Genomic DNA, 26,515 nt, shown 5'->3' with positions numbered 1-26,515 from the left:
AGGGAACATAAACGCTGGCGCACGTTACAGGAATGGCGGAGACCGTGAGGTGAGGGGCAGACACAGCACATCTCCTGCGCCCCACTGCTGACATCTCCTGCGCCCCACTGCTGACAATGAAGATGGTTTAGAAGGTAGGAAACAGCGGATGTTCAGGTGACACAACAAACACATGTAACAGGGAATGGCTGACTGAGTAAATGGTCTGCACAACAATGAGACTGGAAGAGACCGTTCCAATTCCAGTATCACCTAGTTATGATTACAGAGAGGTCACTGGCAGCTAAAACCTCCATCAGCATAATAGGAGAATAAGCGCACAATCTGATTTATGTCATAACGTGCTTGATGTTGGGTTGCACGCACGGCCATTTGCAGAGCATGTTTTCCTACAGCTCATGCTCTGGAACCAGCGTAGGAGCGCAGGTGGAGTGATACAGAATCGTATGCATTACAAAGGCACCTCCACCTGCGGTTACAGAGACGTATCGGGGGTATTATGGGGCGCTGTGACATAGGTGATGTTTGTGAGAGTCTGTGAATGCGATGAGAATGAGTAACTAACGAGTGTATGGACTGCACAGATGTACACAGGGCTGCAGGCAGGTGAATATACACATTTATTAATGTGTACACAATTTCTATGGTCAGTATATGCTCAGCATTAGGGCATACATTAGAGACGAGCGCTTCGGATTTGTCTCAGATCTTCCCGCCGACTTTGGATCTCAGAATGCAGCAAAGTGTCATCTTTCACGGACAAAACGTCATCACTGATATCTGCGCCGAGATGTCCGTGAAAGGTGACGTTTTACCTCCCAACTGAGATCTGAACTTGGGCGGAAGATCAGAAACAAAGCCGCATCACTCATCTCTAAAGGATACACTGTAAATATATAACCTACGGCGCAGAGCGTTACACCTGACATGGCGGAAATGTTACATTGTAACGCTTCACTTGCAAGGGACAGAAAATGTGCTGCAAAATTACATGAATCATTATTTCTGCGGTCAAATGTCTTCCAAGGGAACAGGAAAATGTATGTAACGTATGTGTAACGTGTACGTAATGTGCGTGTAATGTGTGTGTGTGTAACGTGTATGTAACCTGAGAGAAAAGTGTAAAAACATCTGAAATTGTAAGGTAATGAAAAGCACACAGGACAATATGATGTACTGTGATCAGAATTAGCGGCGCCTGTAATGATAAATGATGATAATAATTATAGTGATACACATCTTACTCCAGCTTGTAATATGTCTACACCTGGGGCCCGATTCAGAGGTTGCCGGGACTGCGACTTTATGCTAATGGCATGGGTCTTCCAAATGAGGTGCCCACTGACTGTGCCTACTAAGATGCATCATTGGTGCACCATCCACATAGCGTATCTGCACAGTACACTCAGGGATAAGATACATCTCCTGCAGTAATAAAGGCATTGTGAAGCGGGGGGCGGAGACACGATCAGCGCGAATCGCGTCATCGGGCATCCCCGCTGCGGGGGGTTTCAAGTAGTTATGTGGGGGTCAGGCGACAGCCGGGAGGCTTGCCTGCCTTTCCGGGGGGTCGGGAGCGGCACCCGATATTCGGGAGGCTCCCGACCAAATCGGGAGGGTAGGCAAGCCTGGATAAGATACATCTCCTGCAGCGGGGTCATATCACAGTTACCCAGATGTGACTATATACAGCCTTGTGCACAGTACACTCAGGGATAAGATAGATCTCCTGCAGCGGAGACATATCACAGTTACCCAGATGTGACTATATACAGCCTTGTGCACAGTACACTCAGGGATAAGATAGATCTCCTGCAGCGGGGTCATATCACAGTTACCAGATGTGACTATATACAGCCTTGTGTACAGTACACTCAGGGATAAGATAGATCTCCTGCAGCGGGGACATATCACAGTTACCAGATGTGACTATATACAGCCTTGTGTACAGTACACTCAGGGATAAGATACATCTCCTGCAGCGGGGACATATCACAGTTACCCAGATGTGACTATATACAGCCTTGTGTACAGTACACTCAGGGATAAGATAGATCTCCTGCAGCGGGGACATATCACAGTTACCAGATGTGACTATATACAGCCTTGTGCACAGTACACTCAGGGATAAGATAGATCTCCTGCAGCGGGGTCATATCACAGTTACCAGATGTGACTATATACAGCCTTGTGCACAGTACACTCAGGGATAAGATAGATCTCCTGCAGCGGGGACATATCACAGTTACCAGATGTGACTATATACAGCCTTGTGTACAGTACACTCAGGGATAAGATAGATCTCCTGCAGCGGGGACATATCACAGTTACCAGATGTGACTATATACAGCCTTGTGTACAGTACACTCAGGGATAAGATAGATCTCCTGCAGCGGGGACATATCACAGTTACCAGATGTGACTATATACAGCCTTGTGTACAGTACACTCAGGGATAAGATACATCTCCTGCAGCGGGGTCATATCACAGTTACCAGATGTGACTATATACAGCCTTGTGCACAGTACACTCAGGGATAAGATAGATCTCCTGCAGCGGAGACATATCACAGTTACCAGATGTGACTATATACAGCCTTGTGTACAGTACACTCAGGGATAAGATACATCTCCTGCAGCGGGGTCATATCACAGTTACCAGATGTGACTATATACAGCCTTGTGTACAGTACACTCAGGGATAAGATACATCTCCTGCAGCGGGGTCATATCACAGTTACCAGATGTGACTATATACAGCCTTGTGTACAGTACACTCAGGGATAAGATACATCTCCTGCAGCGGGGACATATCACAGTTACCAGATGTGACTATATACAGCCTTGTGCACAGTACACTCAGAGATAAGATATGTCTCCTGCAGCGGAGACATATCACAGTTACCAGATGTGACTATATACAGCCTTGTGCACAGTACACTCAGGGATAAGATAGATCTCCTGCAGCGGGGACATATCACAGTTACCAGATGTGACTATATACAGCCTTGTGCACAGTACACTCAGGGATAAGATAGATCTCCTGCAGCGGGGACATATCACAGTTACCAGATGTGACTATATACAGCCTTGTGCACAGTACACTCAGGGATAAGATAGATCTCCTGCAGCGGGGACATATCACAGTTACCAGATGTGACTATATACAGCCTTGTGCACAGTACACTCAGAGATAAGATAGATCTCCTGCAGCGGGGTCATATCACAGTTACCAGATGTGACTATATACAGCCTTGTGTACAGTACACTCAGGGATAAGATACATCTCCTGCAGCGGGGTCATATCACAGTTACCCAGATGTGACTATATACAGCCTTGTGCACAGTACACTCAGGGATAAGATAGATCTCCTGCAGCGGGGACATATCACAGTTACCAGATGTGACTATATACAGCCTTGTGTACAGTACACTCAGGGATAAGATAGATCTCGTGCAGCGGGGTCATATCACAGTTACCCAGATGTGACTATATACAGCCTTGTGTACAGTACACTCAGGGATAAGATACATCTCCTGCAGCGGGGTCATATCACAGTTACCCAGATGTGACTATATACAGCCTTGTGCACAGTACACTCAGGGATAAGATAGATCTCCTGCAGCGGGGACATAACAAGAGATATGGTAAGAACTTACCTTTGTTATCTCTGTTTCTACGAAGTCCATAGGGTCCACAGGGTTGACCTTGGGGTATAGGTTGGGAACCAAATCCGGGCACCACGCAGTTAAAGCTTTTAGCTCCCAGGATGCACTTGGGTCCACTCTCCCTATAACCCCACCCCCAGCCAGAGGCACCTCAGTTTGTAAGTAGCCAAAGGCCGGAGGAGGAGAAAAAAAGAGAGAAAACTGGAACACTCGATAACCATACTCACAGAAATGGGAGACGGAAAACCGGTGACCAGTCACACAGCCCATTTGAAGCCAGGTGCGTCAGGGCGGGCGCCCTGTGGACCCTATGGACTTCGTAGAAACAGAGATAACAAAGGTAAGTTCTTACCATATCTCTTGTTTTCTACTTCAGGGTCCATAGGGGGTCCACAGGGTTGACCTTGGGGATGTCCCAAAGCAGTTCAACCAAGGGAGGGGACGCTCCTGTGCTGAGAGGAGAATCCGCCGCCAAAAAGGAAGCATCCTGAGAGGCAAAGGAAAACAATGCCTAGAACCTTAAAAAGGTGTAGACAGAAGACCAGGTGGCCACCTAGCAAGGCAAACCAGCCAAGGTGCCACCGCGAGCCACCCACGAGGGTTACATGGCCCGAGAAAAAAAAACAAGCAGCAACAACAGAAAGGCCTACCCATGGGTAGGCCCCTGAAGAAGACATACGAGGCCGTCCAGCCAACATATGGCCATAGGCCGGCCATCCTTTTCTGTTAAAACCAGAAATCTCAGACCACCAATAAGGAGTCCGATTTCCGTCAGGAACTTGAATGGATCACATAAATCCACAGAGGCCGGACCACAGTCAATGAGGCCACACCAGCCGAGAGGACTGGGGACTGAATGGCCGCACCATAAGTTCCAGAATAATATGGAACCTGAAAATCACTAAGAAGAAACACAGGGTGAGAGCAACTCACACCCTAACAAGATGCCCTCCAGAAGAGGGAGCCACATGAGAACGCTCCCAATTCCGACACTCACCTGGTTGATATAAACTCCCTGATAGAAAGAGAGAAAGCCAAAGCAATAGACCATGTAATGGCTATTACAACCAGCGGTTCCATTAACTTTCCCCGGAGTTAACGAAGAACCACTACTAACTCCCAAGGAGACCCTAGGGAGGACAAATGGAGGCATAATCCAGAGAACACTCCAAAGGATGAACTGGATATCAGAGCGGAGCAATTCCATAACCTAATCATACTGACAGTGTAGAGATCTGCACTGTCAGGAAGGCCAGGCCGAGGGAGAAACCCAAGCCAGCCGGAAGGAATGCCAGAAAATCTGGAAATCCTGGACACCAGAGGATCGTATTGATAGGTATAATACCATAAGAATTATGGCTGCCACAGATTGTGGTAGGTCCCAGCAAAAGCTGATCCATGTGCTCCAATCATTCCAACGATGACAACGCCATGGAAGCCGTAAGACCACTATAGGGACGTAGTCAAAGACAAACGACCCAGGTCCAAGGCAAACCCCAGGACCCTGAGACAACAGGTCTGGGTAGCGAAGCATCAGGAATGGAGTATCGATGGAGAGACTCCGAAAAACCAAGTACCCCTGACATCTGGGGCAATCAGGAGCCACCAGCAGGAAAGCATCTCTGTCTCTATTGAAACACTTCCCTCGAGGAAGAATGGAGACTGGAGAACACAGGTACGCAAATTGGAAGAACCCCTTCACCGACAAAGAGTCACTGAAGGTTGCTTCAGAATCCCCAGAGTTGGACTGTAACACCATAGTGTGATAGAGTCAGAAGGCCATGAGTGTCACCTCAGGAGGGCCCCCCCCCCCTGCTCACCAGGAGATGAAACCTCTCTTGGGGAAGAGACTAGTCCCCGGGATGCACGTCGTAACGGCTGAGGACTCCCGCTTCCCAATGGAGAGCACCCGAAATGAACACTGTCGAGATGGTCGGGAGGAGACCCTCAGACAATTCCCGAATGTATGACATACCTGACATTGCCACCCAACGAACAGTATTGCTAAAAAGGAAGCCACTGTTCTGACCCTGTCGGACTGAACTTTTTCAGGTTCACCTGGAAACAAGGGCTATGCCAGAGTGAAGCCCAAGACAGGCTAAAGTTCCAACAAGTTAATTGACAGGGTGGAATCGACAGACATCCAATTGCACTGAAATGGATGCGAACCAGACACTGTCCTTAGCAAAGAATACCCTGGACGAGATGGCCATAGTCACCCGAAAAGGGACCGACTTGCCTCCGGGGAGAGCATCATCGTTTGAACAGTGATCCGACAGAAAAAACTCGTTCCATCTGTAGATAAGCCAATTATGGAAAGGCCTGGAATGGAACTGAGCCCATTCCACCCTTCCAAAGGCAGACACTGAATAGTGGACCATGCATCCCAGAGTGTAAAGACATATGGCGACTGCGCAGACATCCATGTACTCCTAATGGAAGAGTGGAGATGCCGTCTTAAGCCAGAAGAATTCTCAGATTTTGAGAATCCAGCAGGGCTCCTAGGTGAAGAATACCCAGAGAGGGATGCAGGGAGGACTTTTTTCCCCTTGATTAAACGTCTGCACCCTGAAGAACCCACAGTCAACCAGACCCGGCTGTAAAGTACCCCGGTGATCCTGCTAAGAGCAGGAGGCCATCCAGGTACAGGAGCATTGGGATATACTGAACAGAAGAACTGTCAGAAAATCCCAAATGCTGGTAAACCCCTGTGGGGCTGAGATCAGTCCCAACAGGCAGAGCCCGAAAAATCGTAAGTGCTGTGATACAGCAAACCTCAGTCCATGCTGAGGTAAGGTCTCTGTAAGTACCCGTAGGCACGCGTCCTGTATATCCAGTGATACCATAAAGTCCCCGGGTTCCAAACATAGTATGATGGAGCATAGGGATTGCTTCCTGAACCCAGGTAGCTTTAGGAACTGGTTCGGGGAATTGAGACAGAGAATAGGCCAAAGAGGACCATTCAGCCACCGCACCAGAAAGAAAGCAGAACAACCAGTCCCTCGCTGAGAAAGTGGGGATGGCCCAATTAGCTCCGCTTACCGCAACAACTGTATAGCTTTCTGGATTTGTAAGGCCCTGTTCCGAATAAGGGCCTGCGTACCATCACATGGAAATAGGCCGCCTGAGCAAAGAGAGGGCGTACCCTCCTACCCACGTAGCCGCGGCAACTAGACACTAGTACCGGGCAAACTGAGAAATCGCCATCTCCCAGTGGTAGGCCTGTCTCGTCAGGCTGACGATATATCCGTTGGTTCAGAAGCAGGATCGGCTGGCAGTCCAGGCCTGCTCGGAACTGGATATGTCAGCCCTTGTAAAGGCCGACAGTCAATGAAAAAACAGACCTTTAGGCTGACCCAGAGGACAAAAAGACTTAATAGTCTGAGGCCCCGTAGTGAGCATAGCTGACGGCGGGAAATTTGTACTGCCACTGTCAAGGTCAGATATACCCTATAGATGGTATCTGCACCTCTGCATTCCCAGAGCGCAGCCATAGGGTATTACGGAGGATACCGTCGCAGCCGGAACTCTGAAAGTTTGGAGCTGGTATCCAATATAGGCATGTCCACCTATGACAACTGCATATATTACGTGAGCGACCAAATACACTTGAACCCCAGACGTGTTGGAGGGGAAAAACATTACAAATACATCAGCTCAGTATGCAATAGTATTACCCATCCTACCATGGCTATAGCATGGTTGGTTAACAACCCCTGAAAGCGAGTATACTGATTTCAGGCAGAGTTACCACCTACGGATCAGAAGAATCCGACCACGCAGGAATGGGATGCGTAGTAACGTCTGTAATCCGACGAGTAACACGCCCATCCACCCCAGGAGGGGCTCATGATGACCCTCAGGGAATTTGGGACAGGAGACCAAACACTGTTGTAATACCTCATATCTGGCAACAGCCAGAGTCCCGCCCTGCGATCCACCCGCTAGTCAGCAACAGGGACCCAGAATGCACGTAATACTGAGGGTGTATGATACAGGTGCAGGTCAACATTCACTCTAACCAGAATGGACCTGCTACCAGCCCGAAAGCAGGGATAATAATACTTGAGATAGGCTTCCCCCCCGTGTAAGAGGGAAAGAGCCCAAAACAGTATCCAGTTCACGGTAGAGCCAAGTGGGAAGTAACCACAGGGCGTCAACCACGCCAATTTGCGTTTCATAGAAAAACGACTTCCACCCAGGGTGGCTGTTGTGGTAATCCCTGCAAGGGGCATGACAGACTATTGTGGCACCAGGGGGAATTCATATACTCGAAAAAACCCCTGTAGGGAGCGGTAGTCTGTGTCACAGGGGAAGAGTGCAAGAAACTGCGAGATACCCTGAGATGAAAAGGGCAGTATGGTGAAGTAACCCCAAGTGAGGTACAACAATGGGGCCCGCCCGGCGATCCGCAATTAAGAGGATCCCGAGAAAACAAACAGCCCAAGGGGGTCGTGAAAGGGACCGGCACCCGATGACGCCACATACAGAACCCTTTAAGAGTTAAATCCTCCGCACTAACACCTGCAGCACATGGCTTGCAGGATAGTAAAAATGGGTGCAGTATAACGCTCTATCTCCTGGTCAGACATATCTGACCAAGCCTTGTGATCAAGCAGCGCTATACTGGTCCTGACTGAAACTAAAAATTAGCTGCAGGGACCCATTTTCAGCGTATGCAACACACAGTTCCACTCAAAATATGGCAACGTGCAGCACGCAACAGTATGTGACAAACCTCACAAATATTAACAAGTATATAAATGTGAGGTCTCAGAACCACCCCAAGTACAGCTGTATTAGGGCAGATAAGGAAAGGGATAGATATACACTGACAGGTGAGAGAATAAAGTACAGTCAGCACTAGCATAAGTCACATACAATGCAGATATACACATATATACATAAACATGTCATATAATATACTGCACTATTACACTGCATGCAACTTACCCAGATTCAGTGTCTGGGAAGGCTACAGCGCTGTGTACACTGACCTAATGGTGAGGTACGCAGGGGGACTGGACTCACTGCCATCTCCAGAGATTTCTGCTGCACCACAGAGAAAAAATGGCCGCTGGAGACCTCAGAAGAAGCGTGGCCCGCGGAGGAAGCAGCTCAGCGACGCCAGACTATGGATACTGAAAGGCGCGCTGAGCTGAGGGGAGGAGCCGCTATAACAGGGAAGGCTGTCTCCCCTGGCCGGCTATTAACCCCCGGGACGCCGGCTCCCTGCACCGAACACTAAGTCCCTGGTGGTCTAGTGGACACACGGGGTATGGGGGGCCCGCCGCCACTGCCGGCGCCTCCGGTCTGTCCCCAGAGACCGGAGGCACAGGACTGCATTTCAAATGCGCGGATCACCGCAAGCGGTGACCCGCGCCTTACCTGCTCCCCGTGAATCCGGCAGCAGTCCTGGGCGCCCGCAGAGTCCGGCTAGTACAGACTCTGGGGTCCCGCTGAGATCCCCAGATCTGTACTGGCGTCTCAGCGCCAGCGGGGTGACGGAGCGGCAGCTTAGACGTCCTATGGACAGTCTGACGCTGCCGCTCTGAAGAATCCAAAGGAAAAATAAAAAACTCTGTCCTTTAGAAAAAAATAAAGCTTAGGGGCTGCTAATCAGCTCCCCACTGCACTAAACGGTGACCCGACTCCGGCCGGGCACAACTTAAACTGAGGTGCCTCTGGCTGGGGGTGGGGTTATAGGGAGAGTGGACCCAAGTGCATCCTGGGAGCTAAAAGCTTTAACTGCGTGGTGCCCGGATTTGGTTCCCAACCTATACCCCAAGGTCAACCCTGTGGACCCCCTATGGACCCTGAAGTAGAAATCACAGTTACCAGATGTGACTATATACAGCCTTGTGTACAGTACACTCAGGGATAAGATAGATCTCCTGCAGCGGGGTCATATCACAGTTACCCAGATGTGACTATATACAGCCTTGTGCACAGTACACTCAGGGATAAGATACATCTCCTGCAGCGGGGTCATATCACAGTTACCAGATGTGACTATATACAGCCTTGTGCACAGTACACTCAGGGATAAGATAGATCTCCTGCAGCGGGGTCATATCACAGTTACCAGATGTGACTATATACAGCCTTGTGTACAGTACACTCAGGGATAAGATACATCTCCTGCAGCGGGGTCATATCACAGTTACCAGATGTGACTATATACAGCCTTGTGCACAGTACACTCAGGGATAAGATAGATCTCCTGCAGCGGGGTCATATCACAGTTACCAGATGTGACTATATACAGCCTTGTGTACAGTACACTCAGGGATAAGATAGATCTCCTGCAGCGGGGACATATCACAGTTACCAGATGTGACTATATACAGCCTTGTGCACAGTACACTCAGGGATAAGATAGGTCTCCTGCAGCGGGGTCATATCACAGTTACCAGATGTGACTATATACAGCCTTGTGCACAGTACACTCAGGGATAAGATACATCTCCTGCAGCGGGGACATATCACAGTTACCAGATGTGACTATATACAGCCTTGTGCACAGTACACTCAGGGATAAGATACGTCTCCTGCAGCGGGGTCATATCACAGTTACCAGATGTGACTATATACAGCCTTGTGCACAGTACACTCAGGGATAAGATATGTCTCCTGCAGCGGGGTCATATCACAGTTACCCAGATGTGACTATATACAGCCTTTTGCACAGTACACTCAGGGATAAGATAGATCTCCTGCAGCGGGGTCATATCACAGTTACCAGATGTGACTATATACAGCCTTGTGCACAGTACACTCAGGGATAAGATACATCTCCTGCAGCGGAGACATATCACAGTTACCAGATGTGACTATATACAGCCTTGTGCACAGTACACTCAGGGATAAGATAGATCTCCTGCAGCGGGGTTATATCACAGTTACCAGATGTGACTATATACAGCCTTGTGCACAGTACACTCAGAGATAAGATAGATCTCCTGCAGCGGGGTCATATCACAGTTACCAGAAGTGACTATATACAGCCTTGTGTACAGTACACTCAGGGATAAGATAGATCTCCTGCAGCGGGGACATATATCAGTTACCAGATGTGACTATATACAGCCTTGTGTACAGTACACTCAGGGATAAGATAGATCTCCTGCAGCGGGGTCATATCACAGTTACCAGATGTGACTATATACAGCCTTGTGTACAGTACACTCAGGGATAAGATACATCTCCTGCAGCGGGGACATATCACAGTTACCAGATGTGACTATATACAGCCTTGTGTACAGTACACTCAGGGATAAGATACATCTCCTGCAGCGGGGACATATCACAGTTACCAGATGTGACTATATACAGCCTTGTGTACAGTACACTCAGAGATAAGATAGATCTCCTGCAGCGGGGACATATCACAGTTACCAGATGTGACTATATACAGCCTTGTGTACAGTACACTCAGGGATAAGATAGATCTCCTGCAGCGGGGACATATCACAGTTACCAGATGTGACTATATACAGCCTTGTGTACAGTACACTCAGGGATAAGATAGGTCTCCTGCAGCGGGGTCATATCACAGTTACCAGATGTGACTATATACAGCCTTGTGTACAGTACACTCAGGGATAAGATACATCTCCTGCAGCGGGGTCATATCACAGTTACCAGATGTGACTATATACAGCCTTGTGCACAGTACACTCAGGGATAAGATAGGTCTCCTGCAGCGGGGTCATATCACAGTTACCAGATGTGACTATATACAGCCTTGTGTACAGTACACTCAGAGATAAGATAGATCTCCTGCAGCGGGGACATATCACAGTTACCAGATGTGACTATATACAGCCTTGTGTACAGTACACTCAGGGATAAGATACATCTCCTGCAGCGGGGTCATATCACAGTTACCAGATGTGACTATATACAGCCTTGTGCACAGTACACTCAGGGATAAGATACATCTCCTGCAGCGGGGTCATATCACAGTTACCAGATGTGACTATATACAGCCTTGTGCACAGTACACTCAGGGATAAGATACATCTCCTGCAGCGGGGTCATATCACAGTTACCAGATGTGACTATATACAGCCTTGTGTACAGTACACTCAGAGATAAGATAGATCTCCTGCAGCGGAGACATATCACAGTTACCAGATGTGACTATATACAGCCTTGTGCACAGTACACTCAGGGATAAGATACATCTCCTGCAGCGGGGTCATATCACAGTTACCAGATGTGACTATATACAGCCTTGTGTACAGTACACTCAGAGATAAGATAGATCTCCTGCAGCGGGGTCATATCACAGTTACCCAGATGTGACTATATACAGCCTTGTGCACAGTACACTCAGGGATAAGATACATCTCCTGCAGCGGGGACATATCACAGTTACCAGATGTGACTATATACAGCCTTGTGCACAGTACACTCAGGGATAAGATAGATCTCCTGCAGCGGGGACATATCACAGTTACCAGATGTGACTATATACAGCCTTGTGCACAGTACACTCAGGGATAAGATAGATCTCCTGCAGCGGGGTCATATCACAGTTACCAGATGTGACTATATACAGCCTTGTGTACAGTACACTCAGGGATAAGATAGGTCTCCTGCAGCGGGGTCATATCACAGTTACCAGATGTGACTATATACAGCCTTGTGTACAGTACACTCAGGGATAAGATAGATCTCCTGCAGCGGGGTCATATCACAGTTACCAGATGTGACTATATACAGCCTTGTGCACAGTACACTCAGGGATAAGATAGATCTCCTGCAGCGGGGACATATCACAGTTACCAGATGTGACTATATACAGCCTTGTGCACAGTACACTCAGGGATAAGATACATCTCCTGCAGCGGAGACATATCACAGTTACCAGATGTGACTATGTACAGCCTTGTGCACAGTACACTCAGGGATAAGATAGATCTCCTGCAGCGGGGTCATATCACAGTTACCAGATGTGACTATATACAGCCTTGTGCACAGTACACTCAGAGATAAGATAGATCTCCTGCAGCGGGGACATATCACAGTTACCAGATGTGACTATATACAGCCTTGTGCACAGTACACTCAGGGATAAGATAGGTCTCCTGCAGCGGGGTCATATCACAGTTACCAGAAGTGACTATATACAGCCTTGTGTACAGTACACTCAGGGATAAGATAGATCTCCTGCAGCGGGGTCATATCACAGTTACCAGATGTGACTATATACAGCCTTGTGTACAGTACACTCAGGGATAAGATAGGTCTCCTGCAGCGGGGACATATCACAGTTACCAGATGTGACTATATACAGCCTTGTGCACAGTACACTCAGGGATAAGATACATCTCCTGCAGCGGGGACATATCACAGTTACCCAGATGTGACTATATACAGCCTTGTGCACAGTACACTCACGGATAAGATACATCTCCTGCAGCGGGGTCATATCACAGTTACCCAGATGTGACTATATACAGCCTTGTGTACAGTACACTCAGGGATAAGATAGATCTCCTGCAGCGGGGACATATCACAGTTACCAGATGTGACTATATACAGCCTTGTGTACAGTACACTCAGGGATAAGATAGATCTCCTGCAGCGGGGTCATATCACAGTTACCAGATGTGACTATATACAGCCTTGTGTACAGTACACTCAGGGATAAGATACATCTCCTGCAGCGGGGACATATCACAGTTACCAGATGTGACTATATACAGCCTTGTGTACAGTACACTCAGGGATAAGATACATCTCCTGCAGCGGGGACATATCACAGTTACCAGATGTGACTATATACAGCCTTGTGTACAGTACACTCAGAGATAAGATAGATCTCCTGCAGCGGGGTCATATCACAGTTACCAGATGTGACTATATACAGCCTTGTGCACAGTACACTCAGGGATAAGATAGATCTCCTGCAGCGGGGTCATATCACAGTTACCAGATGTGACTATATACAGCCTTGTGTACAGTACACTCAGGGATAAGATACATCTCCTGCAGCGGAGACATATCACAGTTACCAGATGTGACTATATACAGCCTTGTGCACAGTACACTCAGGGATAAGATACATCTCCTGCAGCGGGGTCATATCACAGTTACCAGATGTGACTATATACAGCCTTGTGTACAGTACACTCAGGGATAAGATACATCTCCTGCAGCGGGGTCATATCACAGTTACCAGATGTGACTATATACAGCCTTGTGCACAGTACACTCAGGGATAAGATACATCTCCTGCAGCGGGGTCATATCACAGTTACCAGATGTGACTATATACAGCCTTGTGCACAGTACACTCAGGGATAAGATACATCTCCTGCAGCGGGGTCATATCACAGTTACCAGATGTGACTATATACAGCCTTGTGTACAGTACACTCAGAGATAAGATAGATCTCCTGCAGCGGAGACATATCACAGTTACCAGATGTGACTATATACAGCCTTGTGCACAGTACACTCAGGGATAAGATACATCTCCTGCAGCGGGGTCATATCACAGTTACCAGATGTGACTATATACAGCCTTGTGTACAGTACACTCAGAGATAAGATAGATCTCCTGCAGCGGGGTCATATCACAGTTACCCAGATGTGACTATATACAGCCTTGTGCACAGTACACTCAGGGATAAGATACATCTCCTGCAGCGGGGACATATCACAGTTACCAGATGTGACTATATACAGCCTTGTGCACAGTACACTCAGGGATAAGATAGATCTCCTGCAGCGGGGACATATCACAGTTACCAGATGTGACTATATACAGCCTTGTGCACAGTACACTCAGGGATAAGATAGATCTCCTGCAGCGGGGTCATATCACAGTTACCAGATGTGACTATATACAGCCTTGTGTACAGTACACTCAGGGATAAGATAGGTCTCCTGCAGCGGGGTCATATCACAGTTACCAGATGTGACTATATACAGCCTTGTGTACAGTACACTCAGGGATAAGATAGATCTCCTGCAGCGGGGTCATATCACAGTTACCAGATGTGACTATATACAGCCTTGTGCACAGTACACTCAGGGATAAGATAGATCTCCTGCAGCGGGGACATATCACAGTTACCAGATGTGACTATATACAGCCTTGTGCACAGTACACTCAGGGATAAGATACATCTCCTGCAGCGGAGACATATCACAGTTACCAGATGTGACTATGTACAGCCTTGTGCACAGTACACTCAGGGATAAGATAGATCTCCTGCAGCGGGGTCATATCACAGTTACCAGATGTGACTATGTACAGCCTTGTGCACAGTACACTCAGAGATAAGATAGATCTCCTGCAGCGGGGACATATCACAGTTACCAGATGTGACTATATACAGCCTTGTGCACAGTACACTCAGGGATAAGATAGGTCTCCTGCAGCGGGGTCATATCACAGTTACCAGAAGTGACTATATACAGCCTTGTGTACAGTACACTCAGGGATAAGATAGATCTCCTGCAGCGGGGTCATATCACAGTTACCAGATGTGACTATATACAGCCTTGTGTACAGTACACTCAGGGATAAGATAGGTCTCCTGCAGCGGGGACATATCACAGTTACCAGATGTGACTATATACAGCCTTGTGCACAGTACACTCAGGGATAAGATACATCTCCTGCAGCGGGGACATATCACAGTTACCCAGATGTGACTATATACAGCCTTGTGCACAGTACACTCAGGGATAAGATACATCTCCTGCAGCGGGGTCATATCACAGTTACCCAGATGTGACTATATACAGCCTTGTGTACAGTACACTCAGGGATAAGATAGATCTCCTGCAGCGGGGACATATCACAGTTACCAGATGTGACTATATACAGCCTTGTGTACAGTACACTCAGGGATAAGATAGATCTCCTGCAGCGGGGTCATATCACAGTTACCAGATGTGACTATATACAGCCTTGTGTACAGTACACTCAGGGATAAGATACATCTCCTGCAGCGGGGACATATCACAGTTACCAGATGTGACTATATACAGCCTTGTGTACAGTACACTCAGGGATAAGATACATCTCCTGCAGCGGGGACATATCACAGTTACCAGATGTGACTATATACAGCCTTGTGTACAGTACACTCAGAGATAAGATAGATCTCCTGCAGCGGGGTCATATCACAGTTACCAGATGTGACTATATACAGCCTTGTGCACAGTACACTCAGGGATAAGATAGATCTCCTGCAGCGGGGTCATATCACAGTTACCAGATGTGACTATATACAGCCTTGTGTACAGTACACTCAGGGATAAGATACATCTCCTGCAGCGGAGACATATCACAGTTACCAGATGTGACTATATACAGCCTTGTGTACAGTACACTCAGAGATAAGATAGATCTCCTGCAGCGGGGACATATCACAGTTACCAGATGTGACTATATACAGCCTTGTGTACAGTACACTCAGGGATAAGATAGATCTCCTGCAGCGGGGACATATCACAGTTACCAGATGTGACTATATACAGCCTTGTGTACAGTACACTCAGAGATAAGATAGATCTCCTGCAGCGGGGACATATCACAGTTACCAGATGTGACTATATACAGCCTTGTGTACAGTACACTCAGGGATAAGATACATCTCCTGCAGCGGGGTCATATCACAGTTACCAGATGTGACTATATACAGCCTTGTGCACAGTACACTCAGGGATAAGATAGATCTCCTGCAGCGGGGTCATATCACAGTTACAAGATGTGACTATATACAGCCTTGTGCACAGTACACTCAGGGATAAGATACATCTCCTGCAGCGGGGTCATATCACAGTTACCAGATGTGACTATATACAGCCTTGTGCACAGTACACTCAGAGATAAGATAGATCTCCTGCAGCGGGGTCATATCACAGTTACCAGATGTGACTATATACAGCCTTGTGCACAGTACACTCAGGGATAAGATAGATCTCCTGCAGCGGGGTCATATCACAGTTACCAGATGTGACTATATACAGCCTTGTGCACAGTACACTCAGGGATAAGATACATCTCCTGCAGCGGGGACATATCACAGTTACCAGATGTGACTATATACAGCCTTGTGCACAGTACACTCAGGGATAAGATACATCTCCTGCAGCGGAGACATATCACAGTTACCAGATGTGACTATATACAGCCTTGTGCACAGTACACTCAGGGATAAGATAGATCTCCTGCAGCGGAGACATATCACAGTTACCAGATGTGACTATATACAGCCTTGTGCACAGTACACTCAGGGATAAGATAGATCTCCTGCAGCGGGGTCATATCACAGTTACCAGATGTGACTATATACAGCCTTGTGCACAGTACACTCAGAGATAAGATAGATCTCCTGCAGCGGGGACATATCACAGTTACCAGATGTGACTATATACAGCCTTGTGCACAGAACACTCAGGGATAAGATAGGTCTCCTGCAGCGGGGTCATATCACAGTTACCAGAAGTGACTATATACAGCCTTGTGTACAGTACACTCAGGGATAAGATAGATCTCCTGCAGCGGGGTCATATCACAGTTACCAGATGTGACTATATACAGCCTTGTGTACAGTACACTCAGGGATAAGATAGGTCTCCTGCAGCGGGGACATATCACAGTTACCAGATGTGACTATATACAGCCTTGTGTACAGTACACTCAGGGATAAGATACGTCTCCTGCAGCGGGGTCATATCACAGTTACCAGATGTGACTATATACAGCCTTGTGTACAGTACACTCAGGGATAAGATACATCTCCTGCAGCGGGGTCATATCACAGTTACCAGATGTGACTATATACAGCCTTGTGCACAGTACACTCAGGGATAAGATACATCTCCTGCAGCGGGGACATATCACAGTTACCAGATGTGACTATATACAGCCTTGTGCACAGTACACTCAGGGATAAGATATGTCTCCTGCAGCGGGGACATATCACAGTTACCAGATGTGACTATATACAGCCTTGTGCACAGTACACTCAGGGATAAGATAGATCTCCTGCAGCGGGGTCATATCACAGTTACCAGATGTGACTATATACAGCCTTGTGCACAGTACACTCAGGGATAAGATATGTCTCCTGCAGCGGGGACATATCACAGTTACCAGATGTGACTATATACAGCCTTGTGCACAGTACACTCAGGGATAAGATACGTCTCCTGCAGCGGGGACATATCACAGTTACCCAGATGTGACTATATACAGCCTTGTGTACAGTACACTCAGGGATAAGATACATCTCCTGCAGCGGGGTCATATCACAGTTACCAGATGTGACTATATACAGCCTTGTGTACAGTACACTCAGGGATAAGATACATCTCCTGCAGCGGGGTCATATCACAGTTACCCAGATGTGACTATATACAGCCTTGTGTACAGTACACTCAGAGATAAGATAGATCTCCTGCAGCGGGGACATATCACAGTTACCCAGATGTGACTATATACAGCCTTGTGCACAGTACACTCAGGGATAAGATACATCTCCTGCAGCGGGGTCATATCACAGTTACCCAGATGTGACTATATACAGCCTTGTGTACAGTACACTCAGGGATAAGATACATCTCCTGCAGCGGGGTCATATCACAGTTACCAGATGTGACTGTATACAGCCTTGTGTACAGTACACTCAGGGATAAGATACATCTCCTGCAGCGGGGTCATATCACAGTTACCAGATGTGACTGTATACAGCCTTGTGTACAGTACACTCAGGGATAAGATACATCTCCTGCAGCGGGGTCATATCACAGTTACCAGATGTGACTGTATACAGCCTTGTGTACAGTACACTCAGGGATAAGATAGATCTCCTGCAGCGGGGACATATCACAGTTACCCAGATGTTACTATATACAGCCTTGTGTACAGTACACTCAGGGATAAGATACATCTCCTGCAGCGGGGTCATATCACAGTTACCAGATGTGACTGTATACAGCCTTGTGCACAGTACACTCAGGGATAAGATACATCTCCTGCAGCGGGGACATATCACAGTTACCCAGATGTGACTATATACAGCCTTGTGTACAGTACACTCAGAGATAAGATAGATCTCCTGCAGCGGGGTCATATCACAGTTACCAGATGTGACTATATACAGCCTTGTGTACAGTACACTCAGGGATAAGATACATCTCCTGCAGCGGGGTCATATCACAGTTACCAGATGTGACTATATACAGCCTTGTGCACAGTACACTCAGGGATAAGATAGATCTCCTGCAGCGGGGACATATCACAGTTACCCAGATGTGACTATATACAGCCTTGTGCACAGTACACTCAGGGATAAGATACATCTCCTGCAGCGGGGACATATCACAGATACCCAGATGTGACTATATACAGCCTTGTGCACAGTACACTCAGAGATAAGATAGATCTCCTGCAGCGGGGTCATATCACAGTTACCCAGATGTGACTATATACAGCCTTGTGCACAGTACACTCAGGGATAAGATAGAACTCCTGCAGCGGGGACATATCACAGTTACCAGATGTGACTATATACAGCCTTGTGCACAGTACACTCAGGGATAAGATAGATCTCCTGCAGCGGGGTCATATCACAGTTACCAGATGTGACTATATACAGCCTTGTGCACAGTACACTCAGGGATAAGATAGATCTCCTGCAGCGGGGACATATCACAGTTACCAGATGTGACTATATACAGCCTTGTGCACAGTACACTCAGGGATAAGATAGATCTCCTGCAGCGGGGACATATCACAGTTACCAGATGTGACTATATACAGCCTTGTGTACAGTACACTCAGGGATAAGATAGATCTCCTGCAGCGGGGTCATATCACAGTTACCCAGATGTGACTATATACAGCCTTGTGTACAGTACACTCAGAGATAAGATAGATCTCCTGTAGCGGAGACATATCACAGTTACCAGATGTGACTATATACAGCCTTGTGTACAGTACACTCAGGGATAAGATAGATCTCCTGCAGCGGAGACATATCACAGTTACCAGATGTGACTATATACAGCCTTGTGTACAGTACACTCAGGGATAAGATAGATCTCCTGCAGCGGAGACATATCACAGTTACCCAGATGTGACTATATACAGCCTTGTGCACAGTACACTCAGGGATAAGATACATCTCCTGCAGCGGGGACATATCACAGTTACCAGATGTGACTATATACAGCCTTGTGTACAGTACACTCAGGGATAAGATACATCTCCTGCAGCGGGGACATATCACAGTTACCAGATGTGACTGTATACAGCCTTGTGTACAGTACACTCAGGGATAAGATAGATCTCCTGCAGCGGGGTCATATCACAGTTACCAGATGTGACTGTATACAGCCTTGTGTACAGTACACTCAGGGATAAGATACATCTCCTGCAGCGGGGACATATCACAGTTACCAGATGTGACTGTATACAGCCTTGTGTACAGTACACTCAGGGATAAGATACATCTCCTGCAGCAGGGACATATCACAGTTACCAGATGTGACTGTATACAGCCTTGTGTACAGTACACTCAGGGATAAGATAGATCTCCTGCAGCGGGGACATATCACAGTTACCAGATGTGACTGTATACAGCCTTGTGTACAGTACACTCAGGGATAAGATACATCTCCTGCAGCGGGGTCATATCACAGTTACCAGATGTGACTATATACAGCCTTGTGCACAGTACACTCAGGGATAAGATACATCTCCTGCAGCGGGGTCATATCACAGTTACCAGATGTGACTATATACAGCCTTGTGCACAGTACACTCAGGGATAAGATAGATCTCCTGCAGCGGGGTCATATCACAGTTACCCAGATGTGACTATATACAGCCTTGTGCACAGTACACTCAGGGATAAGATAGATCTCCTGCAGCGGGGTCATATCACAGTTACCCAGATGTGACTATATACAGCCTTGTGTACAGTACACTCAGGGATAAGATATATCTCCTGCAGCGGGGTCATATCACAGTTACCAGATGTGACTATATACAGCCTTGTGTACAGTACACTCAGGGATAAGATATGTCTCCTGCAGCGGGGTCATATCACAGTTACCCAGATGTGACTATATACAGCCTTGTGCACAGTACACTCAGAGATAAGATAGATCTCCTGCAGCGGGGTCATATCACAGTTACCCAGATGTGACTATATACAGCCTTGTGCACAGTACACTCAGAGATAAGATAGATCTCCTGCAGCGGGGACATATCACAGTTACCCAGATGTGACTATATACAGCCTTGTGCACAGTACACTCAGGGATAAGATACATCTCCTGCAGCGGGGTCATATCACAGTTACCAGATGTGACTATATACAGCCTTGTGTACAGTACACTCAGGGATAAGATACGTCTCCTGCAGCGGGGACATATCACAGATACCCAGATGTGACTATATACAGCCTTATGCACAGTACACTCAGGGATAAGATATGTCTCCTGCAGCGGGGTCATATCACAGTTACCAGATGTGACTATATACAGCCTTATGCACAGTACACTCAGGGATAAGATATGTCTCCTGCAGCGGGGCCATATCACAGTTACCAGATGTGACTATATACAGCCTTGTGCACAGTACACTCAGGGATAAGATACATCTCCTGCAGCGGGGTCATATCACAGTTACCCGATGGGACTGTATACAGCCTTGTGCACAGTACACTCAGGGATAAGATACATCTCCTGCAGCGGGGACATATCACAGTTACCAGATGTGACTATATACAGCCTTGTGTACAGTACACTCAGGGATAAGATAGATCTCCTGCAGCGGGGTCATATCACAGTTACCCAGATGTGACTATATACAACCTTGTGTACAGTACACTCAGGGATAAGATAGATCTCCTGCAGCGGGGTCATATCACAGTTACCCAGATGTGACTATATACAGCCTTGTGCACAGTACACTCAGGGATAAGATAGATCTCCTGCAGCGGGGTCATATCACAGTTACACCCACTGAAGTTCCGCTGGTGTCTCCCAATGTCATGCGCTAAACTGCCCCCTCTCACTCGTCTTTGCAGGTAGCACAATGCTCTGGGTTAGGGCTGTTCTCCAATCACAACGAGCCCTCAGTATAGCATGTGTGGGTAGGAGAGCCCTCAACATAGCGGGTGTGGGCAGGAGAGCCCTCAGTATAGCGGGTGTGGGCAGGAGAGGCCTCAGTATAGCACGTGTGGGCAGGAGAGGCCTCAGTATAGCACGTGTGGGCAGGAGAGGCCTCAGTATAGCACGTGTGGGCAGGAGAGGCCTCAGTATAGCACGTGTGGGCAGGAGAGGCCTCCCTATTGCGGGTGTGGGCAGGAGAGGCCTCCCTATAGCGGGTGTGGGCAGGAGAGGTCTCACTATAGCGGGTGTGGGCAGGAGAGGTCTCACTATAGCGGGTGTGGGCAGGAGAGGCCTCAGTATAGCGGGTGTGGGCAGGAGGGGCCTCAGTATAGCGGGTGTGGGCAGGAGGGGCCTCAGTATAGCGGGTGTGGGCAGGAGGGGCCTCAGTATAGCGGGTGTGGGCAGGAGGGGCCTCAGTATAGCGGGTGTGGGCAGGAGAGGCCTCAGTATAGCGGGTGTGGGCAGGAGAGGCCTCAGTATAGCGGGTGTGGGCAGGAGAGGCCTCAGTATAGCAGGTGTGGGCAGGAGAGGCCTCTGTATAGCAGGTGTGGGCAGGATAGGCCTCTGTATAGCAGGTGTGGGCAGGAGAGCCCTCTCTATAGCAGGTGTGGGCAGGAGAGCCCTCACTATAGCAGGTGTGGGCAGGAGAGGCCTCACTATAGCAGGTGTGGGCAAGAGAGCCCGGGCATGCACCATAACTGTAGCTCCAGGCTGGGCATGTGTGAGCCGATAAAGTCAGTAAGCACTTTGCCTTCTATCTGTTCTGCATGAGATGGAAATTGCGCAGGCACAGTACTAATTTTTGCCAAACGTTGTGGATGGCAGACCAGTATGTTCTGCATAACGCTATGCACAGATGGCTTAGGTGTCTATGTACTAAGCCTTGCAGAGAGATAAAGTACCAACCAATCAGCTGATAACTTATTTTTCAAACACAGCCTGTAACGGGAGCTGATTGGTTGGTACTTCATCTCCATCCACTTTATCTCTCTCCAAGACATGGGGTCTATGTACTAAAACTTGAAAAGAGATAAAGTTGACGGAGATAAAGTACCAACCAATCAGCTTCTAACTGTCATTGTACAGGCTGTGTTTTAAAATTGTCAGTTAGGAGCTGATTGGTTGGTACTTAATCTCAGCTCCTATAACCTGACAATGCATCGCAGTTCTCATACCACGCTATGGGGATGCAATGTTACACGCGATTTACTGGCTGCGCAGGAGAAAGCGATGATTCTATGTGGTAACCTGTTGTCAAATACATTGATGACTTTTTTTCTTCAGAAACCTTTCACTACTTTATAAATAGCTCCCGGGTCTCTCCGATATCGCCAGCCCCCGGCCTCTCCGATATCGCCAGCCCCCCGGCCTCTCCGATATCGCCAGCCCCCCGGCCTCTCCGATATCGCCAGCCCCCCGGCCTCTCCGATATCGCCAGCCCCCCGGCCTCTCCGATATCGCCAGCCCCCCGGCCTCTCCGTTATCGCCAGCCCCCCGGCCTCTCCGACATCGCCAGCCCCCCGGCCTCTCCGACATCGCCAGCCCCCCGGTCTCTCCGATATCGCCAGCCCCCCGGTCTCTCAGATATCGCCAGCCCCCCGGTCTCTCCGATATCGCCAGCCCCCCGTCTCTCCGACATCGCCAGCCCCCCGGTCTCTCCGATGTCGCCAGCCCCCCGTCTCTCCGACATCGCCAGCTCCCGGCCTCTCCGACATCGCCAGCCCCCCGTCTCTCCGACATCGCCAGCCCCCGGCCTCTCCGTTATCCCCAGCTCTCATTGATGGGACTCACAGTGATGGGGAAATTAAGAACCAGCTACTTTTTTTCAGAAAATTCTAATTGACAGATAATTGCTGTTATATAATGCAGGAATTATACCGCCCATCCCATATGTAGTTATTACTTATAGACAATTAGTATATAGCACACACATATTTTGACAGAGCTCAGTGGTGCGAGGCAGTAATGCTAACCACTGCACCATCCATGCTGCCCAGTTAGAGGTAAATCCAGATTGGAAAGGCTACTACTCCAGAGACACATTTATTAAGTACTGTATGTGTCCCGATAATGATGTTTTCTTATTGGCGCTTATTGCAGCAATAAGAAATGAAGTATTGCTAGGATGTATGAATAATCACATGCAGGGACAGTGGCTCCGTCACTGCGATGTGTAAAAGGGAAATTAGTGTTAATGCGATCACTATACTTCTGGGTGCAGGAGCCCATCACTGTACTGCGCCGCAGCGAGCCGCCGTTACCGGGACGGAATCCTACCGATCCTTCTCCTGGAACATTTTGCAATCTGTGCCAATTGGCTACAATGGCTAATGCCATCTGAAGATTTGCCATTTTAGAAACCCCCATCAGAGCCGAATTAAAGGCCACATGGGCCTGAAAATGGGACTATTGTGAGCAGTGAAGCTGTGGCGTGCTGTGTGGGTGTGACCAGTGCTGTGTGGGTGTGACCAGTGCTGTGTGGATGTAGCCAGTGTGCCGTGTGGGTGTGACCAGTGCTGTGTGGGTGTAGCCAGTGTGCCGTGTGGGTGTGACCAGTGCTGTGTGGGTGTAGCTAGTGTGTCGTGTGGCTGTGTAAACCCCACACTATAAGCCTCAATATCTCCTTAAATACATAAAAGCCAATGAAAAGTATAATTTTATAAGGAAAATCTAAATACAATTTTAATACTTATTTATGGCCGACTATGTGGCCGGATGGGCTGCTGGTCACCATCATGCTGTCATGATGATGTAAAGGACATCCAGGCGATACTTAATAAAAACAAACAAAAAGACAGGTGTTTTCAGGGGATATCTGGCAAAGGGTTGGGTATGGGGGCCCGGCCCTCGGGATGCCAACTGTCAAAAGACTGATGGCGACATCCTGATACTGAGAATCCCGACAGGGGAAAGTAAGCTAATCTTCCCTCCTTATCCCCTTAACCTTCCCTGTTAGTGCCTAAACCTAACCTCCCCCCTCCCGTAGCCTAACCCTAAAGCCCCCGGGGTGCCTAATCCTAACCCTACCCCATGGGGGTTAGGATTAGGGCTTCTGCTGTATTTACCATCAGCATGCCGGCTGCCGGGACGGCATCTCCCCTCCTGTCGGAATTCTGGCGCCGGTGTCTCATCCCCGGCTCGGGATTCTGGTGCCAGGATTTCGTTACTCGGCATGCCGATGGTCGGCATTTTATCTACAACCCCTGGCAAATACTTTTTGGTAAATATGTCCAAAAATCTGTTCTCATGGTCTGCACCTTCTACTGTACCCATCATGGACATGCCCTCGTTGTCTGTGGCCCACATTATTTCCGCGGTAGGATAATGTACAGTGTATGATGCACATGTAGAAGAGATTATTCTTAGTCTGTGTTCTTGCTTTCAGTTTCTGCAGGTATCTGCCAGACTTTGCCACCCACAATGGAGGCTCCTGCCCCGAACACCAGCTTCTCACACACCTATTTCATCCTCTGTGGCTTTCCTGGGATCTCGCAGTCCCGACGGGTCCTCTTTATACCGTTTCTTTCCATCTATGTGATCCTGGTGATCAGTAACGGTGTGATGATTTATTCCATCTGGCTGGAGAAGACTCTGCACTCACCCATGTATGCACTCATTTCCCTACTCTTTGCCGGCAACCTCTCCTACACTACCGCCGTCATGCCGAAGTTTCTTCTGGGGCTAATATATGAACTAAACCAGATAACCTTGACCGGCTGCTTTGTACAAATGTTCTTTATCTACTTAACCGGCACCTGTCAGTCTAACTTACTCGTATTAATGGCATTTGACCGGTATGTGGCTGTAATGATGCCATTACGCTACCACTGCATTGTCACCAAGCGGACCCTGACGTTGCTCATCTTCATTGGTTGGGTCCGAAGTTTCCTCTATGTTTCCCTGATAGTTTTTGTTGCTGCAAGGGTCCAATTTTGTAGATCCAACATCATATTCAACTTTGCTTGTGAAAATATGAGTCTCTTGAACCTGGCTTGTGGAGATACCACCAAAGTACAAGCTGTAGGTCTACTGCTAAGGGTCCTCATCACAGTGACCGATGGGACCTTCATCCTGGTCTCCTACCTGAGGATTCTTTCTGCAGTGATGAAATTACTGGTTGGAAGAGGCTCTGAAAAGGCCTGGCAAACGTGTAGCACCCACCTGCTGGTGACCATGCTAACGTTCCTGAGTGGCATGTGTTCCTCCATCGTGTACAGAATTAGCTCTCTTGTTTCATACGATGTTCAGAACCTGATTAGCCTTATTAATTTCCTGATTCCGGCAAGTGCTGATCCCATCATCTATGGACTGAAAATGAGGGAGATCAGGAACAGCCTGAAGAGGATATATGGCAGGAGACCTTTTGGATCTTGTTCCGCTAGCAAACAATAAGTGGGCATTCTCTGGGGGCCGATGGGTCGCTAGGAAAACACCACTCACATACACTGCAGTGGCGGCTTAACAAGACGTTAATAAAACCCTGGCAGGTAAAATAGGCTAAAGCCCCTATGTGACTGCCCATCGCCGCGTGTATGAGGACGGTGGCGGCTGCCTCTATTTTTATAAGTAAACCCATTTGATTTTTATGAATTTATAATAAAGTTTGATTCGTATTATTATGCCCTGAGTGCGTCTCGCCTCCGCAACGCTCTTAGCCTCCTGTGTTGTATTGTTGTGCGATGAGCTAAGT

At 48.1% G+C, this 26,515-nt stretch overlaps 1 protein-coding gene across 1 annotated transcript; it reads left to right on the top strand.

The window, feature by feature from the left end:
• Positions 1-26,354, top strand: LOC148480783 (olfactory receptor 52K1-like). Its single transcript, XM_088453868.1, has 2 exons — positions 1-134; positions 25,211-26,354. Exon 2 carries the CDS (start codon positions 25,246-25,248, stop codon positions 26,215-26,217), a length of 972 nt encoding a protein of 323 aa, XP_088309994.1. The 5' UTR covers positions 1-134; positions 25,211-25,245; the 3' UTR covers positions 26,218-26,354.
• The last annotated feature ends 161 nt before the right edge of the window (positions 26,355-26,515 follow it).

This window comes from Taudactylus pleione, unplaced genomic scaffold, assembly GCF_031769625.1.
Source record: "Taudactylus pleione unplaced genomic scaffold, aTauple2 ptg000597l, whole genome shotgun sequence".
NCBI classification, from domain to species: domain Eukaryota; kingdom Metazoa; phylum Chordata; class Amphibia; order Anura; family Myobatrachidae; genus Taudactylus; species Taudactylus pleione.
Note: the sequence above shows the minus strand (reverse complement) of the source record. Positions and strands in the feature narration are given on the sequence as shown.

What these genes read in the sequence shown, in the direction of transcription:
- LOC148480783 (XM_088453868.1), top strand. Translation starts at nt 25,246, where the DNA reads ATGGAGGCTCCTGCCCCGAACACCAGCTTCTCACACACCTATTTCATC.